The 26,207-nt window shown below is 47.7% G+C and overlaps 1 protein-coding gene across 1 annotated transcript in view; it reads right to left on the bottom strand.

Moving 5' to 3' along the window:
* Nucleotides 1–13,319: 13,319 nt before the first annotated feature.
* The window catches only part of LOC122470018 (O-acyltransferase like protein-like), a 54,633-nt gene continuing 41,745 nt past the window's right edge, over nt 13,320–26,207 (bottom strand). Inside the window, exons 14-15 of the mRNA XM_043557182.1 lie at nt 14,886–15,028; nt 13,320–13,885 (exon numbers count right to left, since the gene is read on the bottom strand). Of these exons, the coding sequence (XP_043413117.1) occupies nt 13,760–13,885; nt 14,886–15,028 (269 nt within the window). The 3' untranslated portion in view covers nt 13,320–13,759. The remainder of the gene's footprint in view (nt 13,886–14,885; nt 15,029–26,207) is intronic.

Genomic DNA, 26,207 nt, shown 5'->3' with positions numbered 1-26,207 from the left:
GCCCTTCTCTCTCTTTTGCTTTATTGTAATCCCTCCAGGAACAGGCCCCAGATGACCTTTCGATAATCCGAAATCCCAATAAAGAGAAAGACTCTCTGACAAGTGCACAGTGTTTGGGAAGGCTTTCGTGTTTTGTAGCCTTGAAAGATTTTCATCAGCCCTCCGAGTTCTCTGTGTGCTTTGGAGGCAGTACTGTGTGCTTTGGTAATGCTTTCACCCAGTATTAGCTGGGTAAAAGGTCACTGCCACAAAGGTTGTCTTTGGCCAAACAAACCGGACACGCCAGAGTGGGAGGCTCCGGACAGATAGGAAGCTGTTGACAGTATCGCGAAGCAGGGGCAACTCGCATTTTCCACGTGCCCGTGTGGGCCGGGAGAAGCCCTTCCGTTCTGTGCTTGCTCCGAGATGCTTTTCTTCTGTTTTTCGTCTTTCTCTATATTCTCTCGTGTTTCCTCCACAATTTACGTCAGGCTTCACCTGGCCTGGCAGCCCTGAGCACTGCCACTGAGATACTGCTTTGCTGGTTCTCAGACTTGAGCGAGCATCAGAATTGCCTGGAGGCCCCGCGGAAGCACTACCTGCTGGGCCGCGTCCCCCTCTCCGGTGCAGCTGGTCTGGGACAGAGCCGGAGAATTTGCGTTTCTGACAAGTTCGCAGGTGCTGCCGCTGCTGGTCTGGGGGCGACGCTAGAGCAAAGGACTCAGATACACGTCCCTGGGCTCTGCCTCTGCCCCGGCCACCAAGTCACTCGGCACGCAGACTCCCAAGGGGGTTCGGGCTCCAGGTTTGTCCTTAAGTTCGTGATATCTCAGAGCTGGCCCCACAGTCGGGTCAGATCACAGGTCCTGGAACCCCTAGATCAGCCCCGGCCTGAGCAGTTCTCCCAGCTGTCCTCTGGACACCAGCGCCCTCCACCAAGATTTCCATCACCAAGGAGCCAGCATTGTCCTTAGCTTGGGTGGGGGATGGGGAGGGGTGGAGGTGGAAAGGACACATCTGGGCATTTGTCTGATGCACCGGGTGTTAAAGAGCCAGGAATTTGAGGTCAAGTGTGACAGGCTGTCCTCATCTTAACAATTGAAAACCAAATGAAGCATAATGTGCATTTCAACTTCCTCAGAAAAAAAGGCAGTGGAAATCACTGAGAAGATTATAAGCTGTTTTCAGTTGAAAAGGACAAATAGATTCGATTAGAAGTAAGAGATACGTTTCCAAAAGGATTCGGTGGAAACCTTATTCCGGTCCTCATGATGTTCCGAATTTCCTAGCAGGCTGGCCATTTAAGAGGACACCATGAATACTCTGACTCTTCTAATTAGCCCAGCAACAAGGCGACAGTTTTCCTAGGAAGCTTCTGGTGAGTTTCAACATGGCAAAGGGACCCTGCACTGGTCTTTCGGGTGCTGCCCTCTCGTGGCCGCCTGAGCACATGCAGCTAAAGCTTTCTTCTGGATTCTGTACCTCTCTTTCTTCAAATCAAAGGGAGCAAGAGACCAGAACTGACTTCTCCCCCCAAAGGGGGGAAGGGGGTGGAAGCCTGCCACACCACAGATGTTTCCCCGGCTCTGAAACTGTTGCTATGGCTGTTGCTTCATAGTGTCTTGTGCAAAAAGAGGTAAGAGAAATCGTCCAAGCAGGTCATACTGATTTCCCTAGACTTTGTGAATCCAGATTCTGAATCTACTTAAAACAGAAGAGAAACCCCTTCCCTTTGCTCCTTTCGGACGCCCGAGCTGCTGTCCTTTGCCTCTCCTTCGCCTTGCTTCCTTCCTGCTTCTCTTCCCGTATTTTCCAGCAAAGAACTCCTTATGCTGTCATTCTGGCTTATCTACGTGCCGCCCTCTTTCTGAGATTTTCAATAGTATGTAGGGAGGTTTTCATTTTTCCTTTTGAGTCTCAGTCAAGGGTGTTCTGGTTGTCCCGTCTCTGTCTTTTCTCTTCTCCTTTGCACCGTCCCCTGAGACTTGGTGTGCCTCCTCCCATGTCCGACATTGCTGTCAGTTAGAAGTTCCTGCTCAGAAGCTGTGGGTATCAGGCTACATCACGGAGCTCCTCTCTCATGCAGGCTAGACAGCAGTCATTCAGTGCTCTAATTTGGATATCGATTTCGAGCACTGATTCTCAACGTGTAATTTGGGTATCCCCCCCCCCCACTTATACCCCAAGGACCTGAGAGCCTTCCAGGGGACCCAGAAGGTCAAAGCTATTATCATAATACCAAGACATTGTTTCCAGTTTTTACCCTCATTCCCTCATGAGTATACACTGGAGATTTCCAGAATGTCCCTGACGTGCGATATCGCAACACGCTATCAGCAGGGGCAGATCTAAGACGCCGATGTATCTTCTGTGAAGCTGGACGTGGCAGAGATTCCCCGACTGTAACGCAATGACATTCCTCTTACTATTATTTTTGGTTTTGAAAATACAGGTATTTTCCATAAAAATATGCTATGCTAGGATGTAGTAGACTTGCTGTTCTGTTTAGATGCGTTAGTAAGTGTTTAAATTTTTTCTCCAGTTTTAGTTTCGAACACAGCGAGCCTCGATGGCTGCAACACACGTAATAAAGGCTCGTGGCTCCCAGACAATTTTGAGGGTGCAAAGGGGTCCTGAGACCAAAAACAGGGGATCGTGATAGTATCCGCTTCAAAGAGACTGGAAGCCTCTGGAAGCTTCTGGAAGCTGATGTGGAGAAACCAGGGGACGGTGGGGGTGCGGCAGAAGCTCGGTCGCTATGATACAGTGTGTAAGGAGAGGCTGAGGGTGACTGCTTGCTCCCAAGGGTGGAGGAGGAAGGTTAGGGTCAACACTGCTAGCCAGAAGCATATTCTTAGATGGCACCAAACTTTCCCTGAGCCCAGGAAAACCGAGGCTGCTTTGCATTACCTCTGTGCTGAGCCCAAAGAGGCCGAGGCCTCACTGGAGACGAAGCCACATGAGCCGCGCCCTTGTGGGGCAGCAGGGCTCCCTGGCTCAGGGTCACTGACAGGGATCCTTAGCAGCTGCCGGCGACACGGAGGGCTCGGGCCCGGGTTATCCCTCTCAACCTCTAACCTCTCTTCTGTAGAGCCCAGGAAGCCAGACATGACCTCTCTTAGGTTCCTTTGCAGCTGGCGTACTACTGTTAGGGGCTGAATTATGTTCCCGAGAATTCGGACGTTGCAGCCCTAACCCCCCTTGTGTGACTATATTGGGTGACAGGGCTTTAAAGAGGCAAGTAAGCTTAAATGGGGTCATCAGGGCGGGGCCCTCATCCAAGAGAATTACTTAGTGGCCTTAGGAGAAGAGGGAGAGAGGCCAGAGATGTGTGCACAGGGAAAGGCCACGTGGGAGCACAGCAAGGGGGCCATGGACAAGCCACACTCCCCCACCCCCCTTCTCCCCTCGGCCACGACGTCACGGGGGATCCCTGGGATTAGCTGACTAAGAAGAAGTTGAGTCCAGTCTTCCGAAGGTTCCACACAACAGTCTGAAATAAGGCAGCAGGCTGATACAGTGTCCTAACCCCCACCACGGGGCAGGCCCTGTAAGGACAGAGGAACCCTTGCACTGAGCAGGACTCTGGGTTTCCTGAAAGTGGACATGGTCAGACACGGCCCCTCACTAATTCCTGGGCAGCGACTAACCACTTGGCTGCATGGTTAGAAGCTTGGGAGGAGCGAGACCAGGGGAACTGTTGACGCGTCTGGGGCGGGGGCGGGGACAGGGAAGTTGTAGGTAAGATCCTCTCAGAGGGAGTCCCAGGCGTGACAATGATGGCACCCCGCGCGACCATCACCAAAGAGTGACGGTGGAAGCATCAAGCTTTTGATCGTGCTTTTGCTCTGGTAGCGGGCACCATTGGTGGAGGGATCTGTCTGGAACCCTCCCGCGGAGCAGCAGCCCGGCCACCGACAAGGCGGAGCCTTAAACCACAGAAGGGCCACACGAACTCGCGTCTGCTCCGCGTTCCTAGGAGAAGGGTTCACACCCCAGAACACAGTGGGCTGTGCCCCGACGGCATCCTGCTGACCAAGGAGGCGGGCAGCAGGAGACCAGAAGGCCGGAGATCACACACTCAGCAGCCACTCCCCACCCGGGAGACCCTCCGAGGGGACACGACTCCTACGCTCCCAGCTGGGACCCGGTTAGGGCCCATTGGCACGGCAGGAAGACCTGATGGAAAAGTCCTGCGGCACCCCTCCCCTTTCCATTGTGATTCGAGCACGTCTTAGGTTGTTCGGCAGATTCGGTCCAGTTTCCTACACTCCAGAAAGAGAAGCTCTCCGCAGCAAATCCATTTCCCGAGTAGCCAAGGCGCCTTCCCGTTCCCTCCAGTCCCAGCCAGTTGTACGGCTTCCTGCAGCCACACAGGCCGACTCTGCCGCCATTCCCATCTGGTCCCTCTGTCCCCACCTCCCCACCTGCTCCTCGATGAAACTCTGCCCTGCCGCTATTTGCTTTTGCCTCGGTACGCCTGGCCTCTTTATCCTTTTCAGCGCAGCCGTTACAACCTGCTCCATTGCCTCGCCCCAAATAGTAACACACACACCAAATTCTGGAAACCGGGAATAGTGACTTCACCAACCAAACCTCTGTACCTCAGGCCCACGATGGATGGGAAACAACCTTTTGGACTTTTAAAATGTAATTAGCATTCCTAATTAAGTTAAATGGTATTTCTCCAACATTCCCAAGAGCAGGCAATGAAGGATAGATACCTAAACACCTCACCGGCTCCTGTCTCTTGTAAAATAGACCCTCATAAAATCCGTCCTAGAGGTTTTCGGGAGTGAGATCATGGGTTATGCTCGCCTTTCCAATGCAGAGACGGTCGTGGGGCATCTATTCAGAATGAGACGCTCCCTCATAAGACTTGGTTCGATTACTTACGTGGGACGCTGATTTGCTGTGCGACTTGAGGCACATTTGTCTGAGGTCATGGTCTGTAACTGAAGACGTTTCCCAAGCAGGGGCTCCTCCGTTGTCTCGGAAGGCTTTATGAGGCCATGAGCTTCATCTGATGCCGGAGGAAGAATTACCAGCTCTCTGTGCACATGTCCGTCCCATTCCCAGCGCGGATCCGGAAATCATGGGCTGCCAACCTCTGGAAAGGACTCGGTGGTTTCTGGCCCAGATCTGTGCAGTCCCTGAGCATGTCGGTAGAAACTGGAGGGCGCCAGGGGGCCTTCTGGGGAGATGCAGGGAGACTGAGCAAAGCTGCACAGGACATTTGAAGGAACCCTGGGTTGCCAGGTCTGTTTGTGAGCTCTCCCTTAAACGTCCGTGGTCCTCATGTTCCTTCAAGTGCTGAGGACACGCGGAAGTCCTCCCAGGATCCTCCGTGAGTGCGAACGTGCTTTCTATCCCCCAAGCCCCCGTTACACTCCAGCTCCCAGCTGTCCCTCCCCTCCCCTCGCAGCCCACCTTCATGGGTAAATGAGGATGAGAACAGCATTTAGCTCAGAGTGCTGTGTTAGGGTTAAATGCCTTGGTTTCCACAAAGTGCCTAGAACAGCATATGGCACGTAATGGTCTTCGCTCCACACAGCTGTTATTATTGTCTTTCAAATCTCAGCTTAAGGCTCCTTTCTCAGAGATTCCTTCCACGGCCTCGCAGTGAGGGTCGGGCTTTCTTAATTCTCACCTAAGCTGTAATTAGGTATGTCTGGTGGTGTTTATTATTACCGCCACCTGGGATACTGTCAGATCAAAGGGAGCGGAAATTGCCTCTGTATTTGTCAACATTGTATTCCCAGTGCTTAGCACAGTGCCTGGCACGTGACAGGAGCAAATAAACATTTGTGGGTCATACAGCCCCCGAAGGAATGGGTGAGTGAATCTGTGAGTGCCCATTTGCATCCAAATATGAATGGAGGCTGCCTATGGAAGCCATCTTTGGCTGTGGAAGCCATCTTTGGCCAAGGGATACCTGGTGGCTTGATCAACTATGACTCCCAGAGGGAGCCTTGTAGGGAGTCCCTTGGGGCATGAGAAATGTCCCTCTGTGCATGTCTTGGAGAAGCTGCTGTTTGCACAGGAGAGTCATTAATTCAGACTCTGTGACATGGAACAAATCCTGTCACTCTTTGGGTCCAGGGCTTCAAAAGCATGGTTAGCTACTTACTAGAATCCTTCGGGAATTTTCGAGAAAAGCTCACACTGCTGAGTCCCACCCCACCTGCAAATCCCCAGGAGTTTATCCTGGGAACCTGTACGTGTCAAAAGCTTCTCAGGGGATTCTGCTATAAGCAGCCTGCACAGACCGGCACTTGAGAATCCTTCATCGTGTCAAACTCTGTCATTTTATAAAGGAAGAAACAGGCACACTGACACCGTATCAAGATTGAGAGCATGACTGTTTTAATCAACAATGAAGTAAACATAATTTGCCCGGGACCAGAAAATACGCTGTGCCTTTTGAACCAGCACATAATACAAATAATGCATGTTAGGGTCCATTAGTATGGCAGTAAGACCTGATGGAAAAGTCCTGCAGCACCGCTCCCCCTTCTATTATGATTCGAGCACGTATTAGGTTGTTTGGCAGATTCAGTCAAGTTTCCTGCAGGAGACTCACCACACTTGGCTGGGGTGTATTTGCCAAATTCAACACAGAATGACCCAGTGCTGACGGCCCCAGACACAATGCCAAGTCCCTCCATGTGGGGCTCTGCACCTGAGGGTTCCTGGTTTCTGAGAACACAGCAAAGCGATCCTTGTAAACTCAGTTTCTCAACCTGGGCACTATTAAACTTATCAGAGAATTCTTAGATGGGGGCCGGGGTAGCTAGCCCATGCACTGTAGTGCTGAATAGCATCCCTGGCTTCTACCCACGAAAGAACAACAAAAATGTCGGCAGACATTGCCAAATCTCCCCTGGGAAGACAAAATCGTCCCCTCTCTCCCGCTGAGCATTATTTACTTATTTAACCTTACAAATTTATTACATTATTTTTTATTTTATTTTATTTTCATTTTTTAAATGCTTATTTATTTTTGAGGGACAGAGACAGAGTGCAAGCTGGAGAGGGGCAGAGAGAGAGGGAAACACAGAATCTGAAGCAGGCTCCAGGCTCTGGGCTGTCAGCACAGAGCCCGATGTGGGGCTCAAACTCACAAACTGTGAGATCATGACCCGAGCCAAAGTCAGACGCTTAACCGACTAAGCCACTCAGGCGCCCCTAAATTTATTACGTTATTTATCCAACCTTACAAATCTACCTTACAAAGAAGCAAAGGACATTGTAGCATGAGATCAGGAGTTTTTACTGGAGCCTTTTGCCCTATGGAGATTGGGCAAAAATAATTAAAAATAATAATAAAAATAAAATAAAAAATTAAAAAATTAAAAAAAAATAATAATATATATATATATATTTCATGAATAAAGCCCCAAAAAGCACAAGTCAGAAGGAAAAGATTGCTAATCTTGCCTATATTAAAATGTAAAGCATGTATCCTATACAAAGTTGCCACAGATTGGGAGAAAGTATTTGCAACACAAATAATCAACAAGATTGGTCTTTGGGATAAATAAAGGACAGCTTAGAATCAATAATAAAAAGGCAAACACCCAAGAGAAGAATGGGCAAAGGATATGGTAGGCAGTCTCTGAAAGAGAAGCTCCATGGGGCCATTACACACATGGAAAACAAACATTCAACCCCATTGGTAGGCCGGGAAATGCAAATTGAAGTAATCAGATTCCACCTTACATTCATCAGGGATTTAACAGTAAATTAACAGGTTGATAGAACCACATGTTGGGGAGGGTCTTGACTGATGGTATCTACTCCCCTTCCTCCACTAGTGATGGTGAAAATTGGCAAAATCACTTTAGAAAACTGTACAGGATTATCAGCCAAGGTTGAATATACATATACCCTATAACCCTGTACTCTCCTGACTATACACCTTGGGAAACTAACATATCTCCATGAGGAAACATACACAAAGAGTTTTGTTACAACCATGTTTGCAACCATGAAAAACTGGAAACATACCAAATGTCTACCTACCAACTGGTGAATGGATAAATACTTAAGGAACACATGCACTCAGTAAAACACTACGAACATTTAACAATGAATTGACTGGCTAGCCGAACTATGTTTAATGGGGCTATCATATTTCGAAAGGATATTACAGCATGGGTCTAATTGTATAATGCTTAAACACAACATACTATATAACATTTATAGACATCTGCATGTTATTAGTAAACATAAAAACATGGCGGAAACTTGGATAAGAAGCGGGGAAGGCAATGAGATGCGGGAGGTCTACAACTGTGTTCGCAATGTTTTATTTTTAAACAAAAAGAAACACATCTGAAAGAAAAATGCAAACTGTTAACCTGTGTTTCTTAGGGATGATGGACATGTGGGCTATCAGTTGCTTCATTTCTTTAGACTTGGACTGTGAAATATTTTACATTTGTAAATATTAAACATTCAAAAATAAATACATCTGGAAAAGGCAGAACTACAGGGATGAGAGACAGTTGCTAAGAGCTGGCGGTGAGTGAATGCATTCGTCAAAACTCACGAAAAGTGTACACTTTTAAAAAAGATGAATTTTTAGGGGCAGCCTGGGTGGCTCAGTTGGTAGACCATCGGACTTCGGCTCAGGGCATGATGTTGCGGCTCATGAGTTCAAGCCCCACGTTGGGCTCACTGCTGTCAGTGCTCAGCGCAGAGCCCCTTTTGACTCCTCTGTCCCCCCCGTCCCTGCCCCTCTCTCGCTCACGCTCTCTCTCAAAAAGAAAGAAAACATTAAGGGGCGCCTGGGTGGCTCAGTCGGTTGAGCGTCTGACTTTGGCTCAGGTCATGACCTCATGGTTTGTGGGTTCATGCCCCGCGATGGGCTCTGTGCTGACAGCTCGGAGCCTGGAGCCTGCTTCGGATTCTGTGTCTCCCTCTCTCTCTGCCCCATCCCCACTCATGCTCTGTCTCTCTCTGTCTTAAAAATAAATAAAAAAACATTAAAATAAAAAAATTAATAAGCGATAAAACATTAAAAAAAGAAAAAGGTAAATTTTATTGTATAGAAATTATACCCAATTAAAAAAAAAGAAAGATAGGGGCGCCTGGGTGGCGCAGTCGGTTAAGCGTCCGACTTCAGCCAGGTCACGATCTCGCGGTCTGTGAGTTCGAGCCCCGCGTCGGGCTCTGGGCTGATGGCTCAGAGCCTGGAGCCTGTTTCCGATTCTGTGTCTCCCTCTCTCTCTGCCCCTCCCCCGTTCATGCTCTGTCTCTCTCTGTCCCCAAAATAAATAAACGTTGAAAAAAAAAATAAAATAAATAAAAAAATAAAAATAAAAAAAAGAAAGATAAAGAATTCATCTAATACATGTAGGACAAAAGGTGCAGCATTGGACCTTGTTTTATGAGCCTCTTATCTAATAAAAATGAAACACTACATAAAATTACAGTTACTTGGAAGAGTATGTTAATGCATTCCTAGTCATCATCAACAAATTTTTAAAAGTCAACCGCCATTTTAAGTGATAATCATCTATCTGTACTGCACAATCTGCTGAGATACCCAGCACTTGGCCCCTTCCTTAGTCCAAAGCAACTCTGGGCCATTCCTGGCTGCTCTGGCCGCCCTAAGAGATTTCCGGAAGCTCCTTCACAACAGGATGCCTGACATTCGCATCAGTAGTCCTGGAGTCCTTGCCAACAGGTGGTCGTTAGAAACATTCGCTTCTTGACTGAACGACGTCCCGGCATCTTCAGTGGAGGCAGCCCCTTCTCTCACCTCTGCAAGGACAGTGGCGCGTCCCTGTCTGCCCACGACCGAGGGGCGTCGGGACGGGGGAGGGTTCGGTGCCCGAACCGACAAAGTCCCGGGCACATGGGGATGCGTTGGTCACCCTGCTTTGACCCTGTGATTCGAACCTGTCACCTCCGAGCTTCACCGGAGGGCACCGGGTGAGGACGTTTTGGGGAGAGCCTTTTATGTCAATGGTTTTCGGGCTTTGGTCTTAGGCCCGTCAGAATCCCCAGACAAGCGGCTTCCAATCTTCTGCCCGGAGAGTCGAGCCCTGCGAGCCCTCAGGATACAATGTCCAGACAGTCCCTTAATCGTTCTGGTTTCAGTACAGTGTCACCACCCTCACTCTGCCCGGCCTCCCTCAGTCCCTCTGTCAGCCTCCGTGTGCCAGCCTGGCCCGCCTCCATTTTCACAGGATGCGGCCACAACCCCAAACAGCACCACATCCTCACAAGCCTGAGGGACGCGACCACGAGAAGGACTTTCTCCTTGACGCTCCCCAACCCCCACCCGTTCCCGCGAGGACAGTCTTTCCCAGAAGTCCCCGGCACACGCCTCCTTAGGTCTCATTGGGCAGAGCTGGGTCACATGACCACACGTGGGCCAATCACCGGCAAGAGCACCGAGGGAGACAAAATTGGCTTTTACGAAGTATGGGGCCTCCCCAGTGTTGATGCTGGAACTTCAGAGTTGGTTTCGCGAGGGAGGACGGGACAGGCACGTGCGGTGGCCACCCAAAATGGCTGCCTCCGCGATATGAGCACAGCATTGTTTTCCATCCCAGGTGGGGTCTAGGGACTCTAGTTCTAAAGGCTTCTCACCTTTTTAAAAGTACTTGGGAGCCTCTCAGCTTTGACTTTCCCAGGAAGGGGGCCTGCTTGGGCCTTTGGGGATAAAAGTCTTACAAAACTGAACATATCTAACACCTGGTTGAGAGGTGCCTGCCTGTAGGCACGAGAAGCCTCCCGGAAAAGCAATCACCTAAAAAAAGAAGGGGTTAATTCCATCACTGCCTCAGCCGCCATTTATTGATCACCTACTGTGTGCCAGCCATGGTGATCAGGGCTAGTGGTGAAGAGCACAAATGTAAAGGGCAAACAACTGTCACTCTCCGTCCCAGCGCCCATCGGCTCATGGGGCACCCAAGGGAGAACGACCTCTATTAGAATAAGGAAAATCTGCAAGAGCAGTTTCTGGAACAACGTGCTGAGCACTTAGCAGCACTGCATCAAAGCCTCAGTGAGGGAGCACAGGTGGCACAAGGCGGGGCAGAGGGGACTTACCTGCTTGTGACATTTATGGAGATCATTTGTGCTCTGGATGGACACAGTAGGCTGAGCACCCAGCCAGGCGGGGTGGGGGAGGGGCAGCGGGGAGGGTCCAGGCGTTTACAAGACCAGCGAGATATCCCTGGACTCTCCCAACACCAGTCGGGAGGAACTTAAGGGCGGCTGGAGTTCCTTTAGATCTGTGGGGGTGACTATACTGTCAACGTGACCTGTCCCCGGGTTGGTATGTGGGAACGAAACATGAATTTCAGAATTTAGGGAGAATTAGAGGAGTCACGCATCAATTCTCTATGCTGATGTCGCCGCCTCTAGAAATTTGCTTCAGTTTATTATATACAAAAATAGAGAAAAAAAAACAGTATAATGAGCCCCCACATACCCATCACCCAGCTTCAAAAAGTATCACGACATGGCCAATCTTGTTTCTGGTCTTCCTCGTCCTCCTGGTATTATTTTGAGGCAAATACCAGATTTTATCATTCTGTCCATAAATATTTCAGGATGCAGCTGAAAGATAAAGGCTCTTAAAAAAACAAAACACAAAAACATGACCGCAATACCACTATCACATTAAAACATCAGTGAGTCCTTAGTATCACCGAATATCCAGGCCGTGTTCAAATTTCCAGCTGTCTTGTAAATGTCATATGCTTTTTTTACAGTTTGTTTCGGGATCGAAAGAAGTTCCACATACTCCATAAATCTTAAACCCCTCGGGAATTCCAGATCGAAACAAAAGCCAGAACAAAATTGGATTTCTCTATCCCTACTTTATATTTTGTGAAATTGCAGTCGTGGAGAGTGTATTTTTTTTTTTTACTTATTAAAAAAAAAAAACTTTCAAAGGCAATGTCACTAGTCGTTATGAAAGCTATTTCCACGGCCCCAAGTTTCTAGCCTCATAACCAGAAGCACTTGGCAATTTGACTGCCCATCAGTGTTGGCGGGGGAGTCATTTCCCACCAGCATCCATCCGGACTGTAGGGTTCCTCCTGTAAAGGTCACACGCCCTCAAGATCTCCTCTGAGGCCTAATTAAGTCAGAGGTGCCAAATCAGCCACCAGAGGGCTCCCAAAGAACTCCATGAACTTGGGGGTTACCCAAAAACCCAACTTGGTGCATTCTGATACAGACACTGAACATGCCAGGCAGGCAGGGACATGTCTCCTGGCTCAGGTCAGATTCTGCCAGGAGAATAGACCAAGCCTCCGGGAGATGAGGCTCCCCAGGGTGGGGTGGAAAAGGATTGCCCTGGCAAAAGATTTGAGGCTCACAGCCCTCCCCACCCTCCAGTGGTGGTCTTAGCAGATCCGCTTGGAGAGACACAGTACAGAGATGGGGAGTCTTCTGTGCTAATTAGCTCCTCATAGCCCCGGGATCGCTAATAAACCCTTTATTTATTGAGTACACAAAGAGAGCGTTATTTTAAGTGATGTTACACAAATGCAAGTAGGGATGGTTAACGTGAAATCACACACCCGGGAAGGACCACGAGCCTGAGAGCCTGGACACCCTGGCCTTATAAATCTCTCCATTTCCAGGCCTTGTGGCTGGACACCGAAGAGTTGGGATGGGAGCCATTGATTGGATCTCGTCCTTCTCTGTTGGGAGTTTTGTTGAGGGACTGTATTCTTTGCTAGGGCTAGCACAACTGGCTGATTTACAACAGTAAATCATCTCACTGTTCTGGAAGGCTGGAAGTCCTAACTCGAGGTGTCAGCAGGGCTCTGCTCTCTCTGACACTCTAGGGGAGAGTCCTTCCTTGCCTCGTCTAGCTTCTGTGTCTGCCCGAAATTTTTGGTGTTCCTTGGCTTGTAGATGGCCGCCTTATTGCTGTCTGTTTTCACATCTTCCCCCCTCTGTGCATATCTGTCTCTATGTCCAGATTTCCCTGTTTGACAAGGACACCAGTCATACTGGATTAGAGCCACCTCCCCCCATGACCTCATTTTAACTTGATGACTTCTGTAAAAACACTACCCCCCCCCCCAAAAAGGTCACGTTCTAAGGTATGACGGGATTAGGACTTTGTATCTTTTTCGGCGGACACACTCAACCCATAACAGCGAGGACACACTCAACCCATAACAGCGAGGACACACTCAACCCATAACAGCAACCGTGTTGTAAAATAGATAATGTTTGGAAGGCCTGTAACGACACACCCATGAACTGGGCACGCTAGTGGGTCACACAATCCTGAGGCTCCGAAATAAAGTTACAAGTCCTCAAAGGTATCATGATAACACAAAGATAACGATGATGTGGAAAAACTACATACTGTGACTTTACCAAGAAATGTGATTATAACCCAAGTTGCATTAAACTCACTAGATTTGATGTTTTCCTCTGATCATTGGTACAGAAAGTACATGCCGAACAAGATATCACAAATCTAGAGTGTTTTTCTTTGGTTTTGTTTGCTTGTTTGCTTGTTTTTTGTTTTTTTCTAAAAAGGTACATCAGAGAGTGATTATTGTGCTACCCAACAGGCTATCACAGAACTCTTTTGTATAGTAAATGAACACTCAGAGCTCTTTTATGCATTAAGCACAGAGAACTTGTATATCTTAAGCATTCACCAAATCAGAATTCACACCCCTTTTCGGGAACACGAGCGTTTGTTACATAAATGAGCCCCTGTCTACTTGAGCTCGTTGCCAGCAGAAAAAAAACCCAGTCATTCTCTAGGGTTTTACCAGAATGTTCATGGCCCAGCAGGCACTGGTCCCAACAGGTACCGCTTCAGCTCCTGACATGGTTTCTCAATGAACAGTGTCAGGGCCAGCCCAGTGATGAAGGTCAGCAAACAGTGTCCAGAGAAAAGGTAGAACTGGAGAGAAAGAGGGGCAGAGTACATGCAATCCTACTACCAGATTCGTACTATGTTTGTTTGTTTGTTTTAATTTTTTTTTCAACATTTATTTTTGCGACAGAGAGAGACAGAGCATGAACGGGGGAGGGGCAGACAGAGAGGGAGACACAGAATCGGAAACAGGCTCCAGGCTCTGAGCCGTCAGCCCAGAGCCCGACGCGGGGCTCGAACTCCCGGACCGCGAGATCGTGACCGGGCTGAAGTCGGACGCTCAACCGACTGCGCCACCCAGGCGCCCCAACTATGTTTGGTTTTAAAGGGCATCATCCCGGCCGTATGACCTAGATCTGTAAGACCCCCAGCCCTGAACGTTAAAACTAAGGTAGGAGCGCCCGGGCGGCTCAGCCAGTTGAACATCCCACTCTTGACTTCAGCTCGGGTCACGATCTCACAGTTCGTGAGTTCGAGCCCCGCATCGAGCTCGGTGCTGACAGTGCAGAGCCTGCGGGGGATTCTCTCTCTCCTTCTCTCTCTGCTCCTCCCCCACTGGCTCTCTAACTGTCTCTCAAAACACATAAAAATAGGGGCGCCTGGGTGGCTCAGTCGGTTGAGCGTCCGACTTCGGCTCAGGTCATGATCTCGCGGTTCGTGGGTTCGAGCCCCGCATCAGGCTCTGTGCTGACCACTTGCTCGGAGCCTGGAGCCTGCTTCGGATTCTGTGTCTCCTACTCTCTCTGCCCCTCCCCCGTTCACGCTTTGTCTCACTCTGTTTTTCAAAAATAAATGTAAAAAAAAAAAAAACCAATACATAAAAATCAACTTAAAATAAATAGGATGAATAAAATCGAAGGAAGATATTATCCCAAAGCCCTCCCTCAAAGAAAGCAAAGGACAATAGGCCCCTAGCAGCCCCCACAACAAAGTAAGCTTCTCTCCCCGAGCCAGTGGGCTGCGTGGTGGCTCCAGCAGAGAAGGGACAGTGGAGCCACAAGAGAGCGGAGAGTGGGGACTCACTCACCATGTTGGTGTCGCTGTAGTGAATGAGCGTTTCTTGAAGGCCGTTGTAGAGCATGATGAGGATCGGATGAACCAGGTAGCAAGCGTAACTGATGCTGGCCAGGAAAGCCCAGATGTGGCAGGAGAGGAGCCTGTTCACCAGCCCTGGAGGGAACGGGCAGCCTGACTTACGGAGCCATGACTCCGCCCGGTCCCTCTGGGCGCTGTGCACCTGTGTGCGTGGACTTCTAAGAAGGCCTCTATTCTCCTGATTTTTTTTTAATTTTTTTTCAACGTTTATTTATTTTTGGGACAGAGAGAGACAGAGCATGAACGGGGGAGGGGCAGAGAGAGAGGGAGACACAGAATCGGAAACAGGCTCCAGGCTCTGAGCCATCAGCCCAGAGCCCGACGCGGGGCTCGAACTCACGGACCGCGAGATCGTGACCCGGCTGAAGTCGGACGCTTAACCGACTGTGCCACCCAGGCGCCCCTCTCCTGATTTTTAAGAGAAGGTGCCCCACACCAAACCAAACTTTGCAGGAATGTGAAAAAATAAGAGACGCTAATACAGCGTTTCCAGTCAGTTGACTTCCTCAGTACGACCTCAAGCCCTGAGCACCGACCGTTCCGCGTGGGAAACAAGGAACCAAGTCCTTCCACCGGCCTGGGTTCTGGCTCAAGACGCAGCACGGGAGCTGCTGGGCCCTGGGACGAGGTGGTTCGTGTCGCCTGGCCTCAGGCTCGTCCTCTGTTACTGAGAGGCTCGCGTCTGGTCAACGTGTAGGTCCCTTTCGGGACAAATATTCCGTAACTCGGTATAACTTCTAGAACTGCGTTGTCCCACGCGGTAGCCACGAATGTCCTTATAGAAGGCGGAAGAGGAGACACAGACACCCAGGGGAGAGGCAGGGCGAGAAAGCCGTGTGAAGGCGAGGCAGAGACTGTAGTGATGCACTTTCGGGCCGGGAACTCAGGGCTCGCTGGCAGCCATGGCACAGATCCCCCCCCTCGGGGCTTCCAGAAGGACCTTGCCAACACCTTGATATTGGGTTTCTAGTTTCCAGAACTATGAGAGGATTGATTTCTGTTGTTTCAAGCCATGAAAGAAAGGCAAGAAAGGACAGGAAGGAGGGAAGGAAGGAAGGAAGCAGGGAAGGAAGGAAGGAAGGAAGGAAGGAAGGAAGGAAGGGAAAAGAAAAGAAAAGAAAAAAACTTGTTTCTCCTTTGCACGAGGCTCATCTCCAGTGCTCAGTCATGCATCACTGTTGTATCAGTTGCTCAGGACAAAATCTTTGCCATCCCAAATTCTGTTCTTTCTCCCATGTCCCACAGAGTGCTACCATCTGTCTTTAAAACTGTCTATCTCGAACTGGACCATTTCTTCCCATCTCCTCCACTACCCCCCGCATCAAACCCACCAGCTCCTACTCCCTGGACCTGTACAGTAGCTTCCTGACGGATCCATTGGTCTCTCTCTGCTCTCCTTCTTGCTGCCCCGCAGTCTCCATGCAACGTCCAGAGTGCTCTTTTAAATCACAGGTCAGATTACGTTACATGGCTTTTAAAATAAAATCCGGGGCGCCTCGGTGGCTCACTCGGTTGGGCATCCGACTTCGGCTCAGGTCATGATCTCACGGTTCATGGGTTGGAGCCCCACATCGGGCTCTGTGCTGGCGGCTCGGAGCCTGGAGCCTCTTCCGGATGCTGTGTCTCCTCCTCGCTCTGCCCCTCCCCTGCTCATGCTCTGTCTCGCTCTGTCTCTCAATAATAAATACATGTTAAAAAAATGAAAATAAAGTCCAGTCCTTCCCCTGGGCCTTGAAGACCCTGCATGACCTGGCTGCTACCTTCCTCTGTGTTCTCATTCCCATCTCTCTCCCACCTTGATCTTGATTCCTGTCTCACCGGTCTTCTTGCCGCTTCTCCCGCCCACTAAGCTCGTTCCAGTCTTGAGACCTCTGCCACACCATCCCTTTGCCTGCAAATATTTGCAAACTCACCCCTACTCCAGCTACCCTCCGATCCCGGCTTTATTTTTATTCCCTCTATATATCCACGCTGGAATTATACACGTATTTACTTAACCTGGCTCCAGATTTGTTTCCGATGGCTGCTGCAACAAATTGCACAAATATCGTGGCTCGAAACAACAACAATCTACTCTTGCGTCATTCTAGAGACAAGAAGCCCCAAACCAGTATGGCTGAAATCGCGGTGTGGACAGGGTCACACTCCCTCTGGAGGCTCTAGGGGAGAATCCATTTCTTGTCTCCTCCGACCCCTCCCGGCTTCTGGCTCTCCTTGGCTTGTGGCCCCTCCCAACAACATCAGCGGTTTCTTTTTTTTTTTTTTTTTTTTTTTTTTTCTGAAATTTATTGACAAATTGGTTTCCATACAACACCCAGTGCTCATCCCAAAAGGTGCCCTCCTCAATACCCATCACCCACCCTCTCCTCCCTCCCACCCCCCATCAACCCTCAGTTTGTTCTCAGTTTTTAACAGTCTCTTATGCTTTGGCTCTCTCCCATTCTAACCTCTTTTTTTTTTTTTTTCCTTCCCCTCCCCCATGGGTTCCTGTTAAGTTTCTCAGGATCCACATAAGAGTGAGACCATATGGTATCTGTCTTTCTCTGTATGGCTTATTTCACTTAGCATCACACTCTCCAGTTCCATCCACGTTGCTACAAAAGGCCATATTTCATTTTTTCTCATTGCCACGTAATATTCCATTGTGTATATAAACCACAATTTCTTTATCCATTCATCAGTTGATGGACATTTAGGCTCTTTCCATAATTTGGCTATTGTTGAGAGTGCTGCTATGAACATTGGGGTACAAGTGGCCCTATGCATCAGTGCTCCTGTATCCCTTGGATAAATTCCTAGCAGTGCTATTGCTGGGTCATAGGGTAGGTCTATTTTTAATTTTCTGAGGAACCTCCACACTGCTTTCCAGAGCGGCTGCACCAATTTGCATTCCCACCAACAGTGCAAGAGGGTTCCCGTTTCTCCACATCCTCGCCAGCATCTATAGTCTCCTGATTTGTTCATTTTGGCCACTCTGACTGGCGTGAGGTGATACCTGAGTGTGGTTTTGATTTGTATTTCCCTGATAAGGAGCGACGCTGAACATCTTTTCATGTGCCTGTTGGCCATCCGGATGTCTTCTTTAGAGAAGTGTCTATTCATGTTTTCTGCCCATTTCTTCACTGGGTTATTTGTTTTTCGGGTGTGGAGTTTGGTGAGCTCTTTATAGATTTTGGATACTAGCCCTTTGTCAGATATGTCATTTGCGAATATCTTTTCCCATTCCGTTGGTTGCCTTTTAGTTTTGTTGGTTGTTTCCTTTGCTGTGCAGAAGCTTTTTATCTTCATAAGGTCCCAGGAATTCACTTTTGCTTTTAATTCCCTTGCCTTTGGGGATGTGTCGAGTAAGAGATTGCTACGGCTGAGGTCAGAGAGGTCTTTTCCTGCTTTCTCCTCTAAGGTTTTGATGGTTTCCTGTCTCACATTTAGGTCCTTTATCCATTTTGAGTTTATTTTTGTGAATGGTGTGAGAAAGTGGTCTAGTTTCAACCTTCTGCATGTTGCTGTCCAGTTCTCCCAGCACCATTTGTTAAAGAGGCTGTCTTTTTTCCATTGGATGTTCTTTCCTGCTTTGTCAAAGATGAGTTGGCCATACGTTTGTGGGTCTAGTTCTGGGGTTTCTATTCTATTCCATTGGTCTATGTGTCTGTTTTGGTGCCAATACCATGCTGTCTTGATGATGACAGCTTTGTAGTAGAGGCTAAAGTCTGGGATTGTGATGCCTCCTGCTTTGGTCTTCTTCTTCAAAATTCCTTTGGCTATTCGGGGCCTTTGGTGGTTCCATATGAATTTTAGGATTGCTTGTTCTAGTTTCGAGAAGAATGCTGGTGCAATTTTGATTGGGATTGCATTGAATGTGTAGATAGCTTTGGGTAGTATTGACATTTTGACAATATTTATTTTTCCAATCCATGAGCAGGGAATGTCTTTCCATTTCTTTAAATCTTCTTCAATTTCCTTCAGAAGCTTTCTATAGTTTTCAGCATACAGATCCTTTACATCTTTGGTTAGATTTATTCCTAGGTATTTTATGCTTCTTGGTGCAATTGTGAATGGGATCAGTTTCTTTATTTGTCTTTCTGTTGCTTCATTGTTAGTGTATAAGAATGCAACTGATTTCTGTACATTGATTTTGTATCCTGCAACTTTGCTGAATTCCTGTATCAGTTCTAGCAGACTTTTGGTGGAGTCTATCGGATTTTCCATGTATAATATCATGTCATCTGCAAAAAGCGAAAGCTTGACTTCATCTTTGCCAATTTTGATGCCTTTGATTTCCTTTTGTTGTCTGATTGCTGATGCTAGAACTTCCAGCACTATGTTAAACAGCAGCGGTGAGAGTGGGCATCCTTGTCGTGTTCCTGATCTCAGGGAAAAAGCTTTCAGTTTTTCCCCGTTGAGGATGATGTTAGCTGTGGGCTTTTCATAAATGGCTTTTATGATCTTTAAGTATGTTCCTTCTATCCCGACTTTCTCAAGGGTTTTTATTAAGAAAGGGTGCTGGATTTTGTCGAAGGCCTTTTCTGCATCGATTGACAGGATCATATGGTTCTTCTCTCTTTTTTTGTTAATGTGATGTATCACGTTGATTGATTTGCGAATGTTGAACCAGCCCTGCATCCCAGGAATGAATCCCACTTGATCATGGTGAATAATTCTTTTTATATGCCGTTGAATTCGATTTGCTAGTATCTTATTGAGAATTTTTGCATCCATATTCATCAGGGATATTGGCCTGTAGTTCTCTTTTTTTACTGGGTCTCTGTCTGGTTTAGGAATCAAAGTAATACTGGCTTCATAGAATGAGTCTGGAAGTTTTCCTTCCCTTTCTATTTCTTGGAATAGCTTGAGAAGGATAGGTATTATCTCTGCTTTAAACGTCTGGTAGAACTCCCCTGGGAAGCCATCTGGTCCTGGACTCTTATTTGTTGGGAGATTTTTGATAACCGATTCAATTTCTTCGCTGGTTATGGGTCTGTTCAAGCTTTCTATTTCCTCCTGATTGAGTTTTGGAAGCGTGTGGGTGTTCAGGAATTCGTCCATTTCTTCCAGGTTGTCCAATTTGTTGGCATATAAGTTTTCATAGTATTCCCTGATAATTGTTTGTATCTCTGAGGGATTGGTTGTAATAATTCCATTTTCATTCATGATTTTATCTATTTGGGTCATCTCCCTTTTCTTTTTGAGAAGCCTGGCTAGAGGTTTGTCAATTTTGTTTATTTTTTCAAAAAACCAACTCTTGGTTTCGTTGATCTGCTCTACAGTTTTTTTAGTTTCTATATTGTTTATTTCTGCTCTGATCTTTATTATTTCTCTTCTTCTGCTGGGCTTAGGCTGCCTTTGCTGTTCTGCTTCTAGTTCCTTTAGGTGTGCTGTTAGATTTTGTATTTGGGATTTTTCTTGTTTCTTGAGATAGGCCTGGATTGCAATGTATTTTCCTCTCAGGACTGCCTTTGCTGCGTCCCAAAGCGTTTGGATTGTTGTATTTTCATTTTCATTTGTTTCCATATATTTTTTAATTTCTTCTCTAATTGCCTGGTTGACCCACTCATTCGTTAGTAGGGTGTTCTTTAACCTCCATGCTTTTGGAGGTTTTCCAGACTTTTTCCTGTGGTTGATTTCAAGCTTCATGGCATTGTGGTCTGAAAGTAAGCATGGTATAATTTCAATTCTTGTAAACTTATGAAGGGCTGTTTTGTGACCCAGTATATGATCTATCTTGGAGAATGTTCCATGTGCACTCGAGAAGAAAGTATATTCTGTTGCTTTGGGATGCAGAGTTCTAAATATATCTGTCAAGTCCATCTCATCCAATGTCTCATTCAGGGCCCTTGTTTCTTTATTGACCGTGTGTCTAGATGATCTATCCATTTCTGTAAGTGGAGTGTTAAAGTCCCCTGCAATTACCACATTCTTATCAATAAGGTTGCTTATGTTTATGAGTAATTGTTTTATATATTTGGGGGCTCTGGTATTCGGTGCATAGACATTTATAATTGTTAGCTCTTCCTGATGGATAGACCCTGTAACTATTATATAATGTCCTTCTTCATCTCTTGTTACAGCCTTTAATTTAAAGTCTAGTTTGTCTGATATAAGTATGGCTACTCCAGCTTTCTTTTGGCTTCCAGTCGCATGATAAATAGTTCTCCATCCCCTCACTCTCAATCTAAAGGTGTCCTCAGGTCTAAAATGAGTCTCTTGTAGACAGCAAATAGATGGGTCTTGTTTTTTTATCCATTCTGATACCCTATGTCTTTTGGTTGGCGCATTTAATCCATTTACATTCAGTGTTATTATAGAAAGATACGGGTTTAGAGTCATTGTGATGTCTGTATGTTTTATGCTTATAGTGATGTCTCTGGGACTTTGTCTCACAGGGTCCCCCTTAGGATCTCTTGTAGGGCTGGTTTAGTGGTGACAAATTCCTTCAGTTTTTGTTTGTTTGGGAAGACCTTTATCTCTCCTTCTATTCTAAATGACAGACTTGCTGGATAAAGGATTCTTGGCTGCATATTTTTTCTGTCTAGCACCCTGAAAATCTCTTGCCAATTCTTTCTGGCCTGCCAAGTTTCAAAAGAGAGATCAGTCACGAGTCTTATAGGTCTCCCTTTATATGTGAGGGCACGTTTACCCCTTGCTGCTTTCAGAATTTTCTCTTTATCCTTGTATTTTGCCAGTTTCACTATGATATGTCGTGCAGAAGATCGATTCAAGTTACGTCTGAAGGGAGTTCTCTGTGCCTCTTGGATTTCAATGCCTTTTTCCTTCCCCAGTTCAGGGAAGTTCTCAGCTATGATTTCTTCAAGTACCCCTTCAGCACCTTTCCCTCTCTCTTCCTCCTCTGGGATACCAATTATGCGTATATTATTTCTTTTTAGTGTATCACTTAGTTCTCTAATTTTCCCCTCATACTCCTGGATTTTTTTATCTCTCTTTTTCTCAGCTTCCTCTTTTTCCATAACTTTATCTTCTAGTTCACCTATTCTCTCCTCTGCCTCTTCAAGCCGAGCTGTGGTGGTTTCCATTTTGTTATGCATTTCGTTTAAAGCGTTTTTCAGCTCCTCGTGACTGTTCCTTAGTCCCTTGATCTCTGTAGCAAGAGATTCTCTGCTGTCCTGTATACTGTTTTCAAGCCCAGCGATTAATTTTATGACTATTATTCTAAATTCACTTTCTGTTATATTATTTAAATCCTTTTTGATCAGCTCATTAGCTGTTGTTATTTCCTGGAGATTCTTCTGAGGGGAGTTCTTCCGCTTGGTCATTTTGGATAGTCCTTGGCGTGGTAAGGACCTGCAGGGCACTTCCCCTGTGCTGTGGTGTATACCTGGAGTTGGTGGGCGGGGCCGCAGTCAGACCTGATGTCTGCCCCCAGCCCACCGCTGGGGCCACAGTCAGACTGGTGTGTGCCTTCTCTTCCCCTCTCCTAGGGGCGGGATTCACTGTGGGGTGGTGTGGCTCGTCTGGGCTACTTGCACCCTGCCAGGCTTGTGATGCTGGGGATCTGGCGTATTAGCTGGGGTGGGTAGGCAAGGTGCTCGGGGGCAGGAGGGGCAGGCTTAGATCGCTTCTCCTTAGGTGATCCACTTCAGGAGGGGCCCTGTGGCAGCGGGAGGGAGTCAGATCCGCTGCCGGAGGTTTGGCTCTGCAGAAGCGCAGAGTTGGGTGTTTGCGCGGAGCGAGCAAGTTCCCTGGCAGGAACCGGTTCCCTTTGGGATTTCGGCTGGGGGATGGGCGGGGGAAATGGCGCCGGCGAGCGCCTTTGTTCCCCACCAAACTGAGCTCTGTTGTCAGGGGGCTCAGCAGCTCTCCCTCTGGTTGTCCTCCAGCCTTCCCGCTTTCCGAGCAGAGCTGTTAATTTCTGACCTCCCAGACGCTAAGTCGCGCTTGCTGTCGGAACACAGTCCGCCCGGCCCCTCCGCTTTTGCAAGCCCGACTCGGGGGCTCTGCTTGGCCGGCGAGCCGCCCCTCCGCCCCAGCTCCCTCCCGCCAGTCCGTGGAGCGCGCACCGCCTCGCCGCCCTTCCTACCCTCTTCCGTGGGCCTCTCGTCTGCGTTTGTCTCCAGCGACTCTGTTCTGCTAATCCTCTGGCGGTTTTCTGGGTTATTTAGGCAGGTGTAGATGGAATCTAAGTGATCAGCAGGACGTGCGGTGAGCCCAGCGTCCTCCTAAGCCGCCATCTTCAACATCAGCGGTTTCAAATGTCTCCCCACTCCATCTTCGTGTCGCTGTCTCCTCTGCGAGTGTCCCTCTATCATCCTCTTTGGAGGGTACACGTGACCGCATTTAGGGCCCATATAATCTCCCCGCCTCCCAATCTCGTGATTGCTGCCATCACATCTGCAAAGTCCCAGTTGGACCTGATATACCAGGGGTCATTAATGCAGCTTACTAGAGTCTCCGGGGCTGTGTCCCCTACCCCCCTGTGATCTCCTACAACAGAGACGTTTTTTCTTGTCTACTGCTCCACATCCTGTGCAACTTGAACAGTGCTTGGCATAAAGCGAGCATTCTGGAAGTATTTTATATGATTGAGAGAACAGAGATGGACTCACCGGCCAAAGATACCTTTGCCCCAAGTGAATGTCAAGGGATAAGATCAACCAAGACATTTCTGGGGAGCAAACAATATAGTTATAGGAAAATTAAGGCAACAGAGAGCCCGTGTCACGCAGGTAAACGAAACACAAAAGAACATCCTTAAAGCAAGCAACCTCCTGGTCACGTCACGAGCCACAACTGGCTCCAGTCAACTGTTAATCACATTAAATTAATGTTGTTAATTCAGACCCTGTTGGTTTTGTAGTTGTATGGTTACTTTATTATTTTTTTCTGAAGACTTTATTTTTAAGTATTCTCTACACCCATCATGGGGCTCGAGCTTACAAACCCGAGCTCAAGGGTCGCATGCTCCACTGACTGAGCCAGGCAGATGCCCCCTTTTGTTTAAATTTTTTAATTTTTTTTTCAACGTTTATTTATTTTTGGGACAGAGAGAGACAGAGCATGAACGGGGGAGGGGCAGAGAGAGAGGGAGACACAGAATCGGAAACAGGTTCCAGGCTCTGAGCCATCAGCCCAGAGCCTGACACGGGGCTCGAACTCACAGACCTCGAGATTGTGACCTGGCTGAAGTCGGACGCTTAACCGACTGCGCCACCCAGGCGCCCCGTAAATTTTTTAAATGTTTCTTTATTTTTGAGAAAGAGTGAGACAGAGCGTGAGCAGGGGGAGGGGCAGAGAGAGGGGGAGACACAGAATCCGAAGCAGGCTCTAGGCTCTGAGCGGTCAGCAGAGCCCGACACGGGGCTCCAACCCATGAACCGCGAGATCATGACCTGAGACAAAGTTGGATGCTTAACTGACTGAGCCACCCAGGTGCCCCATTTTTGTGGTTACTTTATAACCACATTTGTTTTGACTTTATAAATCTATGTATTATAAACATAAAAATTTATATCTAGATTTACGTATGCTCATGTTTAGGTAAAATTAGAATTAAAATAATTTAAGCCAATACTAAGGATCCCCAAAGACTTCTTGTTCCTTTAACATGGGTCCATGTATTACTAAAGTTTGAGGACCCCTGAAGGAGAGACGGCACCACCAAAAGGTTTTAACTGGTGGAGTCACATGGTCAGAAGATGACTCTGGCAACTCAGCATGGAACCAAACCCTCATGGTCTACACTGGCCCTGACTCAGACGATGGAAAGATGATTTGGGGCATCAGGACCCCCCTTCTCACCCTGAGAGTCTCGGTGAAACACTTCCTCAAATGTTCCTTTACAGATGTACTTTTCTAAAGGCCACCAGGTGGACACATATTTTCTAGGATTGAACCTCACCTGTCACCTCCTACCTTGACCTTGATTGGTTAGATAGCTAACCAATCTTGCTATCTTATGGCACCAGAGATGCAAACCTAGAACATCAGTCGCGCCTGCAATTGTGATTGGCTAATGACAACACTCTTTGAAAACACGTATCACTCAAGAATGCATCAAAGGACTTGTCTGTCGTCTGGATTAACGGAGGCGTCGTCCATGCTCAGGCTAAGAATTGCTAGCATTTACTAGCTCCACGGTAATGATAATGCCGCAAATCTGATTGATCTTTTAAAAAATATTTATTTATTTATTTTGCGAGAAAGAGAGAGAATGTGAGTGGGTGAGGGGCAGAGAGAGAGAGAGAGAGAGAGAAAGAGAATCCCAAGCAGGCTCTGCACTGTCGGCGCAGAGCCCCACATGGGGCTTGAACTCACAAACGGTGAGATCACGACCTGAGCCGAAATCAAGAGTTGACACTTAACTGACGGAGCCATGCAGGTGCCCCAAATTTGATTAATCTTCTTTTTTTTTTTGTAATGTTTATTTGTTTTTGAGAGAGAGAGAGAGCTGGAGGGGAGAGCAAAAAGAGAAAGAGAATCGATCCCAAGTAGGCTCTGCACCATCTGGGCAGAGCCCGATGCAGGGCTAGATCTCACAAACCATGAGATCATGACCTGAGCCAAAATCGAGAATCGGACGCTCAACCGCCCGAGCCACCCAAGTGCCCCCAATGTGACTAATCTTCTAACTTGACCTAAGACTCTCCCCCCAGCAAGTTATTCTTCATTTAGCACGACTTTTACAAGAGACAAGAACACTGTTATGCTACCACCATATCGTGGGCGGCCTGTGCCAGGCCAGGGAGAGGAGTTGCCTATGTTCTGAGGCTCTGGGGACAGCTCGTGGTCATTGTCACCAGGTGGGAGCAGTGTTAGGGTGGGGTCCTGTGATTCAAACAGCGGCCCAGAAATGCAAATACATCCGTCAGCGAGAACGCGGCCCATTTCTTCTTTACCATCATTTCTCCATAGAAGGGAAAGCGTTTAAAATTGAAATATTAAAGAACAAATTCCTCATCTTTCTATACGCATCAAATTCAGAAACAGTTCTACCAATCAAACATCTGGGAGGGGTCCTATTGCACAGAAACGACGGTCACGGGCTTTGGGCATCGGCTTTTCACTCGGTCCGGGGTTCGTTTCCTAGCTCAACCACTACCGAGCCACGTGACCTTCAAGTGTTATCTCCAGGCGCCATCTTTCTCACAGAGAAACAGCACGTTATAGCTGTACCCACAGCGGTGTGGCCGGCGTCACCCAGGATCACATGGGTGAAATTCTCCATGAGACCTGGCGGAAGCCTGTGCCCCGTCAGCAAGAGTTGTGATCAATTTATCGTTTTCCCTCCTTAACCCATGAATCC

The sequence above is a fragment of the Prionailurus bengalensis genome, chromosome D3 (genome assembly GCF_016509475.1).
Source record: "Prionailurus bengalensis isolate Pbe53 chromosome D3, Fcat_Pben_1.1_paternal_pri, whole genome shotgun sequence".
Lineage (NCBI taxonomy): Eukaryota > Metazoa > Chordata > Mammalia > Carnivora > Felidae > Prionailurus > Prionailurus bengalensis.
This window is presented reverse-complemented; position numbering and strand designations above follow the sequence as displayed.